The sequence below is a fragment of the Colobus angolensis genome, unplaced genomic scaffold (assembly GCF_000951035.1).
Source record: "Colobus angolensis palliatus isolate OR3802 unplaced genomic scaffold, Cang.pa_1.0 Scaffold23, whole genome shotgun sequence".
Lineage (NCBI taxonomy): Eukaryota > Metazoa > Chordata > Mammalia > Primates > Cercopithecidae > Colobus > Colobus angolensis.
The window spans coordinates 14,394,426-14,410,214 of NW_012115488.1; the positions used below are offsets into that span (position 1 = coordinate 14,394,426).

Here is a 15,789-nt window from a genome sequence, read left to right on the forward strand (position 1 = left end):
AATGTAATTATATAAAAATGCAGTTGTAGTTAAAAGAATGTTTCATTGCTGGTGATTTAAATTTCAAAACCCTTCTTGTTACAGGACCTTAGTGGAAGCCTGGGGGTTGGCAGGTGTTTTGCATAGATTCTTGTGTTTTTATTGGCTGAGGAATATTATGAAGTTAGCTAACTACAGTGAGGTATGTCTTGTGGTGTAGTATTAAACAGCACAGATATTGTAAGGTCAGACTGCCTAAGTTCAAACCCCTCTTCACTCGTTACCAACTGCATAACCTTGGGCAGGTTACTCAACATGTCTGGTCTTCAGTTTTCTCATCAGTAAAAATGGGGATAGGCCAAGCGTGGTGGCTTATGCCTGTAATCCCAGCACTTTGGGAGGCCAAGGTGGGCAGATCACTTGAGGTCAAGAGTTCGAGACCAGCCTGGCCAACATGGTGAAACCCTGTTTCTAATAAAAATACAAAAATCAGCCAGGCATGGTGACGTGCACCTGTAATCCCAGCTACTCAGGAGGCTGAGGCAAGAGAATCACTTGAACCTGGGAGGTGGAGGGTGCAGTGAGCCAAGATCGCGCCACTACACTCCAGCCTGGGTAACAGAGTGATACTCTGTCTCAAAAAAAAAAAAAAAAAAAAATGGGAGTGATAGTAGCTATTTCATAGCTCAGAACAATGCCTGGAACATGGTAAACAATTAAATGTTAGATATGGTTATCATTAATATGTTTCAGTCTTTTTAGGTATACTCTAAAAAATGTGTATATTAGTTTGCATCATTGCCATACCACTCAAATTCATTATGTACTGATATGGTCAAGAAGAAATATAATATCATCTCTCTTCAGGAGATCATTACACATATCCAGGCCTGCATTTTTACCATTTGTTTACTGTTTTACATTTAAGTCCTTTCTTCAGAACCCTGCAGTTACTTCTAGTCTGTGCTTATACTCCCACGAAAGATGAAACTTATTTAAAATGGGGTTAGAATGACAGGTTTGCCAGGAAAAATAAATATGAAAAATGATTTTAAATAAAAATCAAACAGCTTTTTGAAAAGCAGTCTAAGCTAAAGTGTTTCTAAGGAAATTATTGATAAATATATGAAAAATGAAAACCCAATTTTCTGAGGCACAGAAAAACCAATAAATACTTGAAGTATTTATTAAATACTATGGATATTTCACATGGGTTTTTTTCAATTTACAAAGTTATTTTATTCTATCAATAATAGACTGGAATCCTAAGTTCCCCTTATCTCTTGCCTGGATTCCTGCAGTAGCTTCCTAACTCTCTCTGACCTTCTGCCCTTACTCACTTTTAGTCAATTCACCATTCCATAGTTAGTGTCAGATTGTCACACCTCTGCTCAAAACCCTCTACTGATTTCCCATTTCACCTAGGGTAAAAATTCAGTGTCTTTAATTAGGCTCTGAGAGTCCAACATGATCTCTTCTCTTCCCCAACTCATCTCTTATAATTTTATCCCTCACTTATTCTGCTCCAGCCTAACAGTCCTGCTTGGTGTTTGAGGAATAAACCAAGTAGGTTCCTGCCTTGGGGACTGTACACTTGCTATTCCCCTGGGGGAGTGCCCTTTTCCCAGATAACTGTGGGGCTCACTCTAACCACTCCTCAGGACACTGCCTAAATGTGACCTTCTGAGCGGGGCCTTCCCTGACCACCCTATATAAAATAGCACATACCCACATGCCTGTCATCACTGTCTGTCTCCCTTACCCTGCTTTCTTCTTCTTCATTGCATTTACCACCATCTGACACAGCTGTTTCTGTCTGCCCACATTACAATGTTAGCTCTGGGAGAGCTTTTCTGCGTTGTCCAGTGTCGTTTCCCTACAGCTAGAACAGCACCTGGTTTGCTGAATGAATTTTAAAAATGAACACTTGAATGGACTCTTACCCAGTTTACTACTGACTTCTCATAAACACAGGAGAAACATAAGTTTCTTAGTCTTCCAAGCTTCCTTAGGAAAATTAAGAATGGTCCTAAAATAAGGCATTTCTAAGTATTAAGAGTTATTAAAATGCTGAATACAAGAACTCATAGTCATGAGTATATGCCCGTTGGTTCTTGCTTCCCAAACTTCCTTAAAGACTTCTTCTTTCTCTTCCCATGCTTTGCTGGTGGTGCCTCCTGATGGCTGACACACGGACCACCCTTACCCAGCCTCTTCCCACACCGCCTTCTTTCCACTGCTTACAGTAGGTAGTCTCTGTGTCTTGGAGCACAATTAGTTTGACCCAGGCAACCCTTCTCTCCCGGGCACATCCTCTTTAACCTCTTTTCTCCTCTTTTTGGTTTTAACCAGTCATCTCTGAAATACTCCTCTCTTCTTTCTTTCCTTATCTCTGAACAAAAAAAAAAAGCCACTAATTTTGATTGCTTGGCAGAAAATTAATACTTGTGATAGTCTTCTTCCAAGGAAAATGGAAGATACAAACTTTTTTTTATTAAGTTATATATGAAACAACTACCTTCAGAAGATTTATAGTGGTCTTTGTCTACTTCCCTATTATCCTTTAATTAACCTGTTTTTGTCAAAGACAGTCAAGTTAAATTAATTTTCTTATTGAACTTTGTTTCATTTCTAACATTATAGATATAATTCTATTTTTCATTGGAAATATTTATACATAAAATATGAACATTGAAACCAGAAAAGGGCTGGGGAAGACAACTGCAGACTCATTTTGAAACAACCCTGACTACGCAGACATAATTAGTGGTAATTTTTCTATAGGAAGAGGGAAGTTTAAGGTCCAGTTACCTTGAAAGCAATTTTTTAAAGTATAAGCTATTTTTCAGTTGAGCATTTCTCATGCTATTGTTCTATATGTCTATATCTGGTAAGTTAAACATTATTTTTCCCTTTATAAATATAATCCACAATTCCTGAAAGTATGTTTTTCAAGATGCTAGTCCCTCAAGATGCTACTTGAAGGTTTAAAAAGCTCTGCTATCAAATATCTTTGGGGCTCATGGTATACTATATACCACTCCTGAAGGTTTATCATATACATCAGCAATAAATTTATATCTACAACAAATTTATGTATTTAATTTTGTTTAACCATTGTTTTGCAAACATATATGACTACTAAACCCCTTTCTTATATGTCTTGTTAATATCCCATGAAAGAAACTTTGAGAAACAACTATGATTATTTAATCATTTAGAGAAAAAAGGACTAGTGATATTAACTATTTGTTGAAGGCTCCTATCTGCCAGGCATTGTTCTCAGAGTTCTTAGAATTTTACATAAAGTATCTTATTTAAACCTAAAATGAACCTAATAAATACAAGTACTGTGGTCATCCCCTTCTTACAGACTAGAAAACTGAGGTTGAGATAAGTAAATGCCTTGCTGAAGTCCACATGGCCAGTGGGGTAAGCATGTGAATCTTGGCAGTCTGTTTACAAAATCCATATACAATCTCTAGTCTCCATGGCATTTAATGGTATGAAAAAAATGTGAATGATGCCATCTGTGAATGTTCAGCTAATAAAAGAATGAGCTATTTTAAGATATTTGGTTATTTTTGTTACATAGATATTGCTGGAATTCCTCTGCCTCAGAACCTGAGTGGATATTCTTTGTTGCCATTATCATCAGAAACATTTAAGAATGAACATAAAGTCAAAAACCTGCATCCGCCCTGGATTCTAAGTGAATTCCATGGATGTAATGTGAATGCCTCCACCTACATGCTTCGAACTAACCACTGGAAGTATATAGCCTACTCAGACGGCGCTTCAGTATTGCCTCAACTCTTTGGTAAATGTGTTAATGGATTTTTAAGCATAATATTATGTGTAATGAACTGCCCTATGTAGCATTGCTCAAGATATCCAATAATCCTTGTTAAATAAATGAATATCATCTGCTGCTTGTCATGGTAGGACTATCTACAAAGGGTTGCCCATGTGAGGAACAGCCTCTTTGCAGATCAGCAGCTGAATTTCAGAGAAAGCGTCCTAAGGCTTTTGATCTGGGTCTCATGACTGAAACCAGTTTTCTCTGATCAGGGCATCTCTCAGTACTCATGGTTATCTTTCCCAATTAGAAGTCAACACCTCATTGTACCTCATTGTTCTGAAGGATTAGCACCTATCTTATGAAGGCTAACATTTTGCATATATTATTTAATGTTCACCACAACCCCACAAGATAGTGCCATTATCCTCATTTTACAGAGGACACTAGGAGTCACAGAAATTTGGATACCCGTGTGAGGTCTCACAGCTAAGAAGCAGCAGAACTGAGATTTCAATGAAGCTGTGACTGCAAAATTGATACTTCTTATAACTTCTAAAAAATGTCTGCCAGCTTCACTACTCTATGAATTAATTTTTAAACAGCATTTTTAGATTTAGGGTTTTAATTATCCTTTGTCCCCATTTAGTACATAAAATATGTGCTAAAGCCATTAGTAATATTTATTTCTCCCTAAGGCTCCTTCCCAGTTACAAATAGCAAAATTATTATCAAAATAATACTTTGGGAGCCAAACTGGCCAACCCCCTTCACTTTAAGAGTGGAGGATTCTTGGCTGGAAAAGGAAGTCTTGACATTTTCATCCTGATGAATAATGTGCATCTCTTGCTTGTTCATTGGCCATTCTCAAATGAAATTTATGGGAGGCCATTGTTTTGAACTGAGTTCCTACACCAGGCTCAACCGACCAAGTCAAACCAGAATGGGGTCACTGACAGTTAGGTGCCCCATAATCAAACTGAACTTTAGAGCAGGCCACTTTAGCAAAAAAAAAAAAAAAAAAGGAGAATCACAATAACCAGCCTGAAGGGGTTCATTTTACCTGAACCGGCATAAGGAAGTTTCCTCTGCTTTTACTGGATAAATAAAGTAACACTATAATGACGAATCTGCTTTTTGTTCCATGTTTCTAGGACTTTTTCATCAGCCTTTTTCTTCCTATAAAGCCCACCTCCTCTGCTCAGCTCATCAGAGTGCCTTTTATAAATCTTTAGATGGGATGCTGCCCAATTCATGAATCACTAAATAAAAGCCAATTTGATCTTTAAATTTGTTGAAATTTTGTTTTTTATACCATGTTCTACCAAAAAACTGATGTGACTATCAAAATGTCAGAAGTGGGGAATCAGCTTTTCTGTACTTTTTAGGGCTTATTGATTTCCCTTTCCTAAAGATATGCCATCTGAAATTACCTAGCAAAGGCACATATCTCTTCAGGGGCCTCTTGGCTAATGGACTTAAGTAGGCCATAGGGGATTTTCCCTCAACATACAGTGTTCATTTACTATCTGAAGTTAATTGTCATAAGATCTCTGACTTGCTGTTTTTCCAGTTAAATTGGTATCCTGGTTATATCCCTGTCTTCTCACACCATATCTAAACAGTGTATTTATGGATCTGAAATATTTATCATTATTTTCTTGTGGGCAGTGATTGAGAAGTTTGTATTTCCATGGCTGTTCAAATGGACCGTACTGATGAATGTAACTTTCAAAACTCCAAGCATAAGATACTAATATATAAAGAAAACTACGAGTAAGTAAAGTTGCAGGAACATGACTTGTCTATATAAAGAATTTGTAGAAAGTTTGAGGCTGTTGAAACGGTACAATATAAGCATTACTATATTCATTTCTGCCCGTCAAAGTAGGCAGGACATCAAAAACATGAAGAACTTGTTCTAAAGCAGCTTGCTAATGATAAAAGGTTGACTTTTTCTGGCATTTGAGAAAAGAAAAAAGAAGTGGGATAGCTGGACAATGGTAGGAAGGAGGGAATTTGGGCATGCAACATAGGGTGTTTAACTCCTGGTATGTTATTTTACCATTTATACTGTCCTTCATTTTATTACACTAACAGGAACTGAAAATCTTTTTAAAAATCTAATACATTACCTGTCATAATGACATTCTAAAAATTTTTTGGCAGGTCACTATTTTGACAGATATTTAATTTTTTTCTTTCAGATCTTTCCTCAGATCCAGATGAATTAACAAATGTTGCTGTAAAATTTCCAGAAATTACTTATTCTTTGGATCAGAAGCTTCGTTCCATTATAAACTACCCTAAAGTTTCTGCTTCTGTCCACCAGTATAATAAAGAGCAGTTTATCAAGTGGAAACAAAGTATAGGACAGAATTATTCAAACGTTATAGCAAATCTTAGGTGGCATCAGGACTGGCAGAAAGAACCAAGGAAGTATGAAAGTGCAATTGATCAGTGGCTTAAAACGCATATGAATCCAAGAGCAGTTTGAACAAAAAGTTTAAAAATAATATTCTAGAGATACATATATATCACAAGATCATAATTATGTATTTTAAATGAAACAGTTTTAATAATTACCAAGTTTTGGCCAGGTGCAGTGGCTCACACCTGTAATCCTAGGACTTTGGGAGGCAGAGGCAGGCAGATCACAAGGTCAAGAAATCAAGACCATCTTGGCCAACATGGTGAAACCCCGTCTCTACTAAAAATACAAAAATTAGCTGGGCATGGTGGCACACACCTGTAGTCTCAGCTACTCAGGAGGCTGAGGCAGGAGGATCACTTGAACCCAGGAGGCAGCGGTTGCAGTGAGCTGAGATTGTGCCACTGTACTCCAGTCTGGCGACAGAGTGAGACTCCGTGTCAAATAAATAAAAATAAAATAATAATTACCAATTTTTCATTACTTTGTAGGAATGTAGTGTATTTTAAGATAAAATGCCAATGATTATAAAATCACATATTTTCAAAAATGGTTATTATTATACCTTTGTATAATTTCTAACAATTTAGTGGAAGTATCAAAAGGATTGAAGCAAATACTGTAACAGTTATATTCCTTTAAATAATAGAGAATATAAAATATTGTAATAGTAATAATGTTTACCATAAAACAGTTGTGTGTGAGCATTTGATGGGGCTTGATGAGTTATTTGTATTTGATGGGACTGTTTGGATGTATTTCATGGGAGTATCTGGAGTATTTAACGGGATGTAAACCTTGGATGTACCTGATTTTACTACTTTTTTTAAATAGGTAATATATATACAGGGTAAAAACTTCAAATGGTACAAATGGGGTTAACAGTGATCATGAAGTCTCTATCCTTTCTGTCTTCCCTGACATCCAGTTCTCCCTCCAAGAAGCAAGTACCGAAACCACCTGCTTACGCATTTTTAGAGATTGGCCACAAATTTATAACCAAATGTATATATTCCTTTACCCCTACACAAACGGTAACATACTGCACACATTGTTCTGCGTGTTGCTTCTTTTTCCTTTTTTTTTTTTCACTTAACAGTAGATATCTAGAGGTGAAATTACTGAGTCAAGACTATATTTAGCAAAATTACACTAGATACGACATATTACCTCTAAAGAAGGTATACTAACTGATAATCTCACCATCAATGCATGTCTTCTTATCCTTTGCCAACCTAACAGATAAAAATATTCTGTTTTTATTTTTCTTATGATGAGTAAGGTAGATCATATTTTCATGTATTTAACAGCCATTGGAATCTGCTTTACCACGGCCTTTCCTATTTCTATTCTTTGCCTATTTTTCTGTTGGTTGTTGGTCTTTGTTTTGTATTACAGGCGTGCTTTAGATATTAGCTTTTTGTAAGAGATCCTGCAAATATTTTCTTTCCAGTTTGTCATTGTCAATTGTCTTCTGACTTTGTTCCGGTATTTTTTGATACATAGAAATTTTTATTTTCATGTAAGCAAATTTATGAATCTTTGTACCCCATAAGTATATAAAATTATGATTTGTCAATTAAAAATATTAATGCAAAATTTACAAATCTTCGCTTTTGTGGCTTTTAGGATTTTATATCATATTTAGAATGGCCTTCTCCACTTGGTTTTTTTTTTTTTTTTGAGACGGAGTCTCACTCTGTCACCCAGACTTGAGTGCAATCATGCGATCCTGGTTTCAAGTGACTCTCCTGCCTCAGCCTCCCTAATAGCTGGGTTACAGGCACCCACCACCACATCTGGCTAATTTTTTGTATTTTTTAGTAGAGACGGGGTTTCACCATGTTAGCCAGGATAGTCTTGATCTCCTGACCTGGTGATCTGCCCACCTCAGCCTCCCAAAGTGCTGGGATTACAGGTGTGAGCCACTGCACCCAGCCTCCACTTGTTTTCACCTTTGGATCTTTGACCCAGCTGGAACGTATTAAACATATTAGAAATCTAACTTTAGTTGTTTTTTTTTAATATGCCTACCCATTAATCTTTTATTGAGTAAACTGTCTCTTCTCCCATTGGTAAAAATGTCACTTCATCATATAGTACCTTTGGTTGAATACATTATCTTTTCCCCCATTGATTTGCAATGCCATTTTTATCTATACCAAAGTCCCATTTATACTTATGCCATTTCTGAACAGTTTATTTTGCACTGGACCATTCTATTTTTTTGTTTCTGTTTTGTTTTTGTTTTTTTTGAGACAAAGTCTTGCCCTGTCACTCAGGCTGGAGTGCAGTGGCACAGTCACTGCTCACTGCTGCCTCAATCTCATAGGCTCAGGTGATCCTCCCACCTCAGCCTCCCTAGTAGCTGAGACTACAGGCACATACCACAAAACTCAGCTAATTTTTAAAATTTTTATAGAGACAAGGTTTCGCTATGTTGCCCAGACTTGTCGTAAACTCCTGAACTCAAGCAACCTGACTGCCTCAGCCTCGCAAAGTGCTGGGATTACAGGTATGAGCCACCACACCCAGCCAGACCAGTCTATGTTTTTTAGTCTGGTAGGACTAGTCCCTTTGCAATAGTTTTCTTTTTTCAGAATTGTCCTTCCTTGATTTTTATTTTTCCATACAAATTTAGAATAAGTCTGTCTAGTAACAAAAATGAAAAGTTCTGTTAAATGAAATCATTGAATGTATAGCCTACTTTAGAGAGTATTTAATTCTTTATGATAGTCATTCTAAAAAATTAGTATGTTTTTCCCTTTATTCAAGTCTTTTTTTATATCCCTCAGTAGTAGTCTAAGTTTTCTTCATATAGATCAATTTCTTCGTAAAAAAATTTGAAAAGCAGGGACTTTTAAAAATACCCTCTAGGCCCTATGCTACACCAGTTGATTAGAGCTTCTGAGAGAGCCTGGGCCTGCTGTTCTATTACTGTTGTCTTGCTGGTCAGTCCCTCCAGCCATGATTCTAATGTGCAGCCAGAGGTGGGTTTATTTCCAGTTGTTTTATCAGTTACTGTAATTTTAAGTGAATCTTCCTTCCATTATATCCTCTAGGGGAAGATCTTGTTGTTTATATGTACACTCCATTTCCACATATTTATTTTGTGCTGAACCACTTCATAGTAATAGTTTTTCAAGTGATACATTATTTTCCATGTAAAAATCTTACCTTCAAATAATTTTACCCAACTTAATACTTTTTCAAACTGTCTTTGAAGTTTTCTTCATGAGTCATTTCATCTCCTTATTTATTTGTTTATCGTTCTTCAGCGAATTTATATGAGCTTACCTTTGTAATTATGAATTTCTGGGAAATAATTTTACGTTTGAATATATCTGATTTTTATTACATATGTATATACACATGCATACACACACACACACACACACACACACATATTCTGAAGTGAAACCCTTAATAAGAAAGACTGAGTATTAAGGTTAAAATTAAACTATACAAATCCACCATCCATCTCCTAATTAAGCCTAACAAACACAAGTAGCTAAAGTATGGGTGTATATGCTAATAATAGAGAGAAAAGCAATAATAATAGAAATGTGGTCCTGAAAACAGGCTTGTGAAGATAAATCTGCTTCATTCTACCCAAAACCTTTAAGATACACATTCATTGTAAGAATTTACCAAGCATCTGCCATGTTTTAAGCATATTAAGCGTAGGATCATAATTAGGTACAATTGAATATTCAGGACAATATCTAATTCAAAATGGTATCTAACAATCATGAAAACCGAAAATTAAGAAACCCTTACAAAACCAAGACAGTTATGCCAGAATCTGAGAGGAACTGACACTAATTACAAGCTGGAATGAGAATAACCTTTGGGCTTCCATTTTTACTACCTCCTCTACTAACTTCTTGTTCTAATCTACCATGACCTGTGCTTGGAATTTTGCAGTTGACTCTTAAGAGGTCTCCATGAGTCTGTCCTTGGCTTTCTTCAGTCTGTTCTCAACAGCAGCTGGAGTGAGCCTGTCAAAATACAGATCACACCCCTGGATACTCAAAGCCCCCACTGGTTTCCCATCTTTTTCTTAAAAGCCAGGGTCATTACAGTAGCCTATGGGCCCTAAATAATCTGGTAGCATGTTCTCTCTAAGACCACTTGTCCTCCTATACTCCTGCCTGATTTACTGTGCTCCAGCCACATGCGTCCCTGTTTCTTGCCAGACAGACACACCAAGCATGCACCACCAAGACCTCTTTGCACTTGTCAGTTTTTTCTGCCTGGAGTGCAGTTCTTCCTTCAGATTTTTTCATGGCTCACTGTTATTTCCTTGGTGACATGGCTCAAATGTCACCATCTCACAAGGACTTTCCTGCTTTATTTTTCTCCATAGAAATTATTACCATTTAATTTAGTGTGTCTTTTACATAATTAATGTGTTTGAGCTATCTTTTACCCTTCCTGACCCTACTAGAATAAAAACTCCTAACAGTCATGGCATTTTGTCCCTTTTCTCCATAAAGTATCTCAAATGCCTAACACATAGTAGAAGCTTAGTAAATACTTGTTGAATTAATTTACTGGGAATTACAGCTTTCCAAATATCACATTAGTTTAGAAAAACAACACATTTGGGCTGTAGCAGGGTGGGGAGTAAAAGGGAGTAGCCTTTTTTTTTTTTCCTTTTTTTTTTGAGACAGAGTCTTGCTGTGTCACCCAGGCTGGAGTGCAGTGGTGCCATCTCAGCTCACTGCAACCTCCAACTCCTGGGTTCAAGCAATTCTCCTGCCTCAGCCTCCAAATAGCTGGGACTACAGGCATGTGCCACCAAACCCAGCTAATTTTTGTATTTTTATTAGAGATGAGGTTTCACCATGTTAGCCAGGCTGGTCTTAAACCCCTGACCTCAGGCAATCTGCCAGCCCCGGCCTCCCAAAGTGCTGGGATTACAGGCATGAGCCATGAGCCTAGCCAAGGGAGTAGTTTTCTTAATAAAGCAAAGCCTTCTAGAAACAGTAAACTATAGCAAAATCTTGCACAAAAGAGCTAACAAATAGACTCTATCCCTCTTTGTTCTATCTTTTTAAAATCGACACATATTAATAGTACCTATTGGCCTGGTGCAGTGGCTCATGCCTGTAATCCCAGCACTTTGAGAGGCCAAGGCTGGCGGATCACCTGAGGTCAGGAGTTTGAGACCAGCCTGACCAAACCTCTCCATGTCTTAGTAGAGACATGGAGAAACCCTGTCTCTACTAAAAATACAAAATTAGCCGGTGTGGTGGCACATGCCTGTAGTCCTAGCTACTCGGGAAGCTGAACCGGGAGAATCGCTTGAACCCAGGAGGCCGAGGTTGCTGTGAGCCAAGATTGCACCATTGCACTCCAGCCTGGGCACAAGAGCGAAACTCCATCTCAAAATAAATAAATTAACTAAATAAATAATTATACCTATTTATGGACTACAGTATACCTCCATACATGTATACAAGGTGTAATGATCAAATCAGGGTAATTAGCATACCAAGTACCTCAAACATTGATCATTTCTTTGTGTACATTCAAAATCTGTTCTAGCTATTTGAAAATTATAATAAATTATTGTTAATTACAGTCACTCCATAGTATTATAGAACACTAGAATGTATTCCTCCTACCCTGCTGTACTTTCATATTCGTTAACAATCTTTAGTTATTCCTCTGTCTCCTTACCCGCCCCACCTCTAGTAACCACTATTCTACTCTCTACCTCCATGGGATCAATGCTTTTTTTAGCTTCTGCTTCTGAGTGAGAACATGCAGCATTTATCTTTCTGTGCCAGGCTCATTTCACTTAACTTAATGTTCTTCAGTCTCATCCATGTTGCTGCAGATGATAGAATGTCATTCTTTTTACGGCTAAATAGTATTCCATTGTGTATATATACCAATTTGCATTATCCATTTGTCTGTTGATGGACACAGGTTGATTCCATACCTTGGCTATTGTGAATAGTGCTGCAGTAAACATGGGGTGCATGTAACCCTTTGATGTACTGATTTCCTTTCCTTTGGATATCTACCTACTAGTGGAGTTGCTGGATCACATCATAGTTCTATTTTTAGTTTTTTGAGGCACCATTTTACTGTTTTCCATAATGGCTGAACTAATTTACGTTCCCACCAACAGTGTAAGAGTTCCCCATCTTCCTTATCCTTGCTAGCATTTGTTATTTTTTGTCCTTTTGATAATAACCATTCTAATTGGAGTGAGGTTACACCTCATTGTGATTTTATCTTTTTCTATTGAGAAAAAGGCTAGATACTAAATGTTTTAGTTTTTGTGAGCCATACGGTCTCTTTCACAACTACTCATTTCTACCGCTGAAGTGTGAAAGCAAGCAAGACAATATGTAAACAAATTAGCATGGCTATGCTCCAATAGAACTTTGTTTCCAAAAATGCAGGATTTGACTTGTGGGCCATCATTTGCTCAATGCTGGGCTAGAACGGTTCACAACTTCGCTGCAAATTGGAATCACCTGAGGAAGTTTAAAAAATTTTATTGCCTGGCTCCTACCCAAGGCTGCAGGAGTTTTAAAGCTTCCCAGCCTGTAATCCCAGAACTGTGGGAGGCTGGGGCAGTTAGATCACCTGAGGTCAGGAGTTCAAGACCAGCCTGGCCAACATGGTGAAACCACGTCTCTACTAAAAATACAAAAATTAGCTGGGCATGGTGGCCCATGCCTGTAATCCCAGCTACTTGGGAGACTGAGGCAGGAGAATCACTTGAACCAGGAGGCAGAGGTTGCAGTGAGCTGAGATCACACCACTGCACTCCAGCCTGGGTGACAGAGCAAGACTCTGTCTAAAAAAAAAAGCTTCCCAGGTGATTCTAATGTGCAGCAAAATCCGGGAATCACCAGTCTGGGACCTTGTTATTCAAAGTACTATCCTCAGAAAAGAAGCATCCGTATCGACTAGGAGCCTTATCTGCTTTTGTTTTAGTTTTTGGTTTTTAAATGGATTTTGTATTCTTTCTACTGTTTGTGGTTTTTCAACTTATTAGACCCAGAAGATCCTCATAAAAACTACTAGAATAGATGCAATTTGTTAAATAGCTGTATATATAGAAATCAACGGCCAGGCGTGGTGTCTCATGCCTATGATCCCAGCATTTTGGGAGGCTGAGGCAGATGGATCACCTCAGCTCAACAGTTCAAGACCAGCCTGGCCAACACTGTGAAAACCCATCTCTACTAAAAATACAAAAAATTAGGTGGGTGTGGTGGTGGGTGCCTGTAATCCCAGCTACTTGGGAGGCTGAGGCAGGAGAATCATTTGAACTCAAGAGGCAGAGGTTGCAGTGAGCCGAGATCGCGCCATTGCACTCCAGCCTAAGCAATAAGAGCGATACTCCATCTCAAAAAAAAAAATCAACATATATCTATAAAAGGACTCATTAGGTAAAAACAGAAATTAGAGAAAATATTACATTCATGTTATCCTATACATATGTATTTATTTGTTTATTTACTTACTTATTTATTTTTGATACAGGGTCTTACTTTGGCACCCAGGTTTGGAATGCAGTGGTGTGAACATGGCTCGCTCACTTCAGTCTCAACCTCCTGGGCTCAAGTGATCCTCCTGCCTCAGCCCCCTGAGTGGCTGGGACCACAGGTGTGCATCACCATGTCCGGCTAATTTTTAAGTTTTTCTGTAGACATGAGAGTCTCACCATGTTGGTCAGGCTGGAAAATAAATTTTAATGAGAAGTATACAAACCTAGATTTTAAAAACTATAAACGTCTATTGAAGTATATAAACAAAATATGAATATGCAATGACAGCATGTTCTTGGATGTGAAGATCTAATCTGTAAATATCTCCTCCCCAAAATTAATGTATAAATTTTGTGCAATTCTGATTTTATTCCAGAAAATAGATATTTTTGTTTGATTTTTTTTTAAATTGAATGAAACGGTCTTATAGTATTTATGGAAAAATGAATGTCTGAAATAAGTAATAAAATTATGGGAAAATAATATCAAGGTGGGATTAATATTACTGGCTACTAAAACATACTATAAACCACTGAATCAAACTAAGAACTTGGTAATGAGGGGCCATGAAGCAAAAAAGAGACAACTCAAGGTAGAAGAAACTCGTGGAAAACAGACCATCTAGACCCATGTTAGAACTATTATCCCCCTTCTACATTGGCCATACGCATTTCTGTGTGTGTACATATATATTGTTTATAATTATGTATGTATTATTTACAATTATGTATATTAAGCTTTCATTAGGTAGAATTTTTACCACCAAAATATTTTTTGGAGACAGGGTCTCACTCTGTCACCCAGGCTAGAATGCAGTGGTGCAATCATAGCCCACTGCAGCCTTCCATCTCCCAGGCTCAAGCAGTCCTTCCACCTGAACCTCCAAAGTAGCCAGGACTATCAGTGTGCGCCACCATGCCTGACTAATTTTTTTATTTTTTAGAGACGGGGTCTCCCTATGTTGCCCAAGCTTATCTCAAACTCCAGGACTCAAGCAATCCTCCTGTCTCAGCCTCCTAAAGTGCCCAGACTACAGGTATGAGGCATACAGCCTGGCCTAATCCAATTTTTTTTAAATTTTAACATTAAAAAGCTGAGTCTTAAATAATTATTGGGTCAAAAAATTATAATTATATGCTATTTTAAAAGTAATAAAAATGAGAAAATTTAGATAAGTCATTTAGGATGGCATGGTTACAGACAAAAATAAGAACATTTAGAAAAATATGTGATACAACCAAAACTATACTCAGAATAATATTCTTAGCCTTAAACTTTTTATTATTAAAGGAAATTTAAAAACTGTTCAATGTTAAAAGTTAGAAAAAAATCCATAAATTTTGCAATATTTATGGTGAAGTTTTGATATCCTTAAATAATGGTTTGAGATCTGTATTTCCACTTAGCATAGACAAAGATGCAAAGGAATACTGCTCCCATGTTAACAACAACCACAAAAAGAAAAAAATAAAGCCAGAAAATCTACAAAATCAAAACTTTTCTTGAGCCTATCAGAGAAAGGAGATTGCCAAGCAACAGGTGAACTGAATTAAAAAAGGTGGCAAGCACCTCCAAGGACAGGTGAGACCTTTGACAGAACACAGGAGGAAAAACTTGCAGGCAAAAAAGGTTGTAAAAAAGCAATTGATACTTTGACACATACTTAAAGGCCAAATGTATGTGAAAATAACAGCAGAAACTCTGGGAACCCCCCACATATGGTGTGCCCACTGACTAACCAGCTTTCTTTCACGGACTCAACCTGGTACTTATCGAGAAAGATTGGGACAGAGCAGAAGACCTGATGGAGCTCCCTTAGTGGGATGGGTGTACAGACAGAGAGTGGCTGCCTCTTGAGGACAAACACAAAACCCAGGACTTTTTGTCATACAAAGTAAAACACATCTGCCACTGGGGCAGATCAGAAAACCCTCTCACCCCCAGTCCTCAGCAAAAGGTCAACTGTCACTGGAGAGGGGTAGATTACAGCAAAAGCTATCGCTGCTGGGGAAGATGGAGAAACCTAATCATGCCCAGAATCTTCGTTACAAAGCAAAGGT

At 37.6% G+C, this 15,789-nt stretch overlaps 1 protein-coding gene across 1 annotated transcript in view; it reads left to right on the forward strand.

The window, feature by feature from the left end:
• The window catches only part of ARSK (arylsulfatase family, member K), a 49,356-nt gene extending 41,556 nt beyond the window's left edge, over positions 1-7,800 (forward strand). The window contains exons 7-8 of the mRNA XM_011944278.1: positions 3,575-3,799; positions 5,986-7,800. Coding sequence (XP_011799668.1) covers positions 3,575-3,799; positions 5,986-6,275 — 515 coding nt within the window. The 3' untranslated portion in view covers positions 6,276-7,800. The remainder of the gene's footprint in view (positions 1-3,574; positions 3,800-5,985) is intronic.
• Positions 7,801-15,789: the final 7,989 nt, after the last annotated feature.